Here is a 3,122-nt window from a genome sequence, read left to right as displayed (position 1 = left end):
AAAGAACTAATTCCGTCCGACTAGTAGACAAACCCTTAAAGAACACTAGCCTATTAGTAACGGGTTAGTTCTTTTATATACCTGGCCGTATTTAGAAGACCTAATATTACTAAGACGCATTCTAAGCTGGCCGAATTCGTTACTAATCTAAATTAAAAGCACCTTAATATAGTAAACTAAGTAATTACCTACTGCCCTAGAACAAAATCGATAGCTATTAAATACTCTAGCGAAGCATTTGGGGCATATATCTACTTTAGAAACCCTAAAGGAGAAGATATTACCTTTTACAGAGCATTAGACGTAGTATTTACGGACTATAAAGAGACTAGACAGAGCTCTTAAGGATACCTATTTATACTATTTAGAGGGCTAATTAATTAGAAGGTAACCCTATAGCAATTAATGACTTATTTAACTATCGAAGCAAAACTTCTCTCCCTGTCTACTGCTGCTGTTAAGGTCATTTAGTAGCAACGATTCTTTAAGGCAATTTGCTTTAACTTAGAACGTGAATTTACCGTACTTTGCGATAAGATGCAGACCGTATAACTCCTAAGACAGGATATACCAAAGCTTAATACCAAGCTTCGACATATTAACGTCTATTAGCACTAGCTAAGACAGAAAGTCTAAGACAAAAAGATTAACGTATAATGGGTTCCTACAGACAAAATGCCTACTTATGGCATTACTAAAATCTTACCTCGTTAAAAGCACGAAGCATGGATACAGCAGTTAAATTTAGTAGACATTCGACATCAGATCAATTAATTCGCAATATCTATAATATCCTCGATATTCGCAATATCCGTTACAGTTACCCTATCCTTTTACTACTCCCAAATTGTATCTAAATTTCCTATTTTAATATAGTTTTAACCTTCATTTTTCTACAGCTTTAACTACACCGTCAAATCTAGGGGGGTGTATAACCGACTACTAATACTATACTAAAACACCTGCGTATCACCTGCGTATCGCCTACGTATCGACTATGTATCACTTACATATCACGCTGTTTTAGTTACGTAGTAGTCTCCCCTTTCATCTTATTACCTATACCTTCCTCGTGTATATAGAGAGGCTCTAGAGCTACATTTACAATCATATTACTTATTTATTTCCACTACTGCAAAAGCTTACAGATGGCTATAGTATAATCTTAAATTTAACCTATATATTTAGTATTAGCGCTTAAATAGGAAAGAGCCTAGGGAATATAGTAGTTAAGGACATTAAAGAAACGTCGCTACTTAGGCCTAGGCTATTAAAGCTTAAGTTAGTAATAGAAATCTATTAAGGATAGAAAAGCTTACATTAATATAACCGCCGCTTTTAGTATATATATATTAATTACAAAAACTAAAGGTATTAGACCTTATATAGTAGGTTTTATTATAAGCCTCTAAAATCCTATTATTAGATTTCTAGTCTTTTAAAGACGTATAGGCAAAATTATTTAGATAGGACTAGTACTAGTTATAGGTTAGTAGGGGGTTAGAGAGGTATATTAAATTAATAATAAAAAAGAAGAAAATCTTAATAATGTATTAAAGATACGTCTAAATTAGACAACTGTTAATAATGGGAAGTAAGGTATTAAGGCAAAGGATTAAGCTTAATAAGTAAGGTGTCTTTATACTTTACCGTCTAATACCCTTCTAGTAAATAGCCGCAACCTTACTAATATAACTCTATTATAATAGCGTAATTTAAAAGAAAGAAAATACTTATATAAGCTATCTGGCTATTACTGCCTTATAAAACCAATTACGCAGCTAGGGGAAGTAATTAAGACGTTAATTAAAGATATATATAGATTAAATTATACCTAAAACAATACTATGGTATTAATAAATGTAACCGACTACGGGACCTTGCATATTACCCTGTTTCACCTGCGTCAGCACTACCCTCGTATGTCTCGGATACGTTTGAAATGAGTCATGGGCTTCGGAATTCGGGGTCTACTTTCATGTATTTATACCACTTGATTTCTATAGATTTACAATTAAGTCGTTCATTCAATTCTTCGCACTGCAAAGCTTACAGTTATGAGCCCGGCCTGCCTACCGTACTGCATCTGATCTGTACGTTCAGCGCTTACTAAGCAATCAATTGCTACCTCGTTCAAGAAGTCACTACTTCTTCTACCTTTGCAAGTGTCTCGAGCTTCTTCCGGGTACCTCTCTTGTACTCGTGATTACCTTCATTTACCAAACGGACGGACGATAGAACATCGATCAAATCGAACATCGATTACGTCGAACATCGAATACATCGAACATCGATCGAGCCGAACCCGACCGACCGTACGACCTACGACCGTACGAACCCTAACCTCCTTCAACCCAGATATACAATCAATCAACAAAATCGACCTACCCACCACAGCGTAACGACCTTATATGGCGTCTAAGTGAGAGCCTAGCCAGAGCGAGATGCCCGAGCATAGAGCCAGAGCGAGATGCCAGAGCACGGAGCCAGAGCAGAAGCTAGCTTGGATATACTGATGGTGAGAGACAAGGATACTGGGTAGACACAAGGAAGGCACTAGACCGACGGCAGCCAGCAGAGGACCGTCGCCAAAACCAGACAACCGTTCGAACGACCAGCTAGCGAACATCAGAGCCTCAATATAGGCCTGTCACCAAATCAAATCAAGGCCTCCTGGGGAGGCACCAACACTACAATCAGTCGCAGCTATTACGCTGTAGACGCCTTCCGCTACAACCAGTCGCAGCCATCACGCTGTAGACGCCCTTCCGAAACGCCAGCCTACATTGGCACCAGCCTTATCGGCACCAGCCTCATCGGCACTAATCTTGACGTCTTAACGTTACCAAATTCGACGTCTTAACGTCACCAGAGTTACTAAGTGACTACCTCCAGATCTACCTCGATTATAGCTTATATGGCTATAGCCCAAATGACTACCTTAAACACAGATCGAATATCTACCTTGACTATGGATCAAAAGGATCTACCGCGAGCACGGATTAATTGACTGCCTCGAATGCAGATTAAAATGGTATCCCCTGAATCAAACGATTTAGAAGAGCCTCCTATAAAGGACGCTGAACAGTTACCGACTCCTAAACAGCCTATATCGGCACCAG

The 3,122-nt window shown here is 38.6% G+C and overlaps 1 protein-coding gene across 1 annotated transcript; it reads right to left on the bottom strand.

Moving 5' to 3' along the window:
• Positions 1 to 2,040: 2,040 nt before the first annotated feature.
• Positions 2,041 to 2,717, bottom strand: K441DRAFT_664108 (uncharacterized protein). Its single transcript, XM_067649297.1, has one exon. The coding sequence runs from the start codon at positions 2,627 to 2,629 to the stop codon at positions 2,408 to 2,410; it is 222 nt and encodes a 73-aa protein (XP_067501370.1). The 5' UTR covers positions 2,630 to 2,717; the 3' UTR covers positions 2,041 to 2,407.
• Between the last annotated feature and the right edge of the window lie 405 nt (positions 2,718 to 3,122).

The sequence above is a fragment of the Cenococcum geophilum genome (genome assembly GCF_001692895.1).
Source record: "Cenococcum geophilum 1.58 unplaced genomic scaffold K441scaffold_36, whole genome shotgun sequence".
Taxonomy (NCBI): Eukaryota; Fungi; Ascomycota; class Dothideomycetes; order Gloniales; family Gloniaceae; genus Cenococcum; species Cenococcum geophilum.
This window is presented reverse-complemented; position numbering and strand designations above follow the sequence as displayed.

Coding starts and splice junctions, on each gene's coding strand:
- K441DRAFT_664108 (XM_067649297.1), bottom strand. CDS start 2,629: ATGTTCGCTAGCTGGTCGTTCGAACGGTTGTCTGGTTTTGGCGACGGT.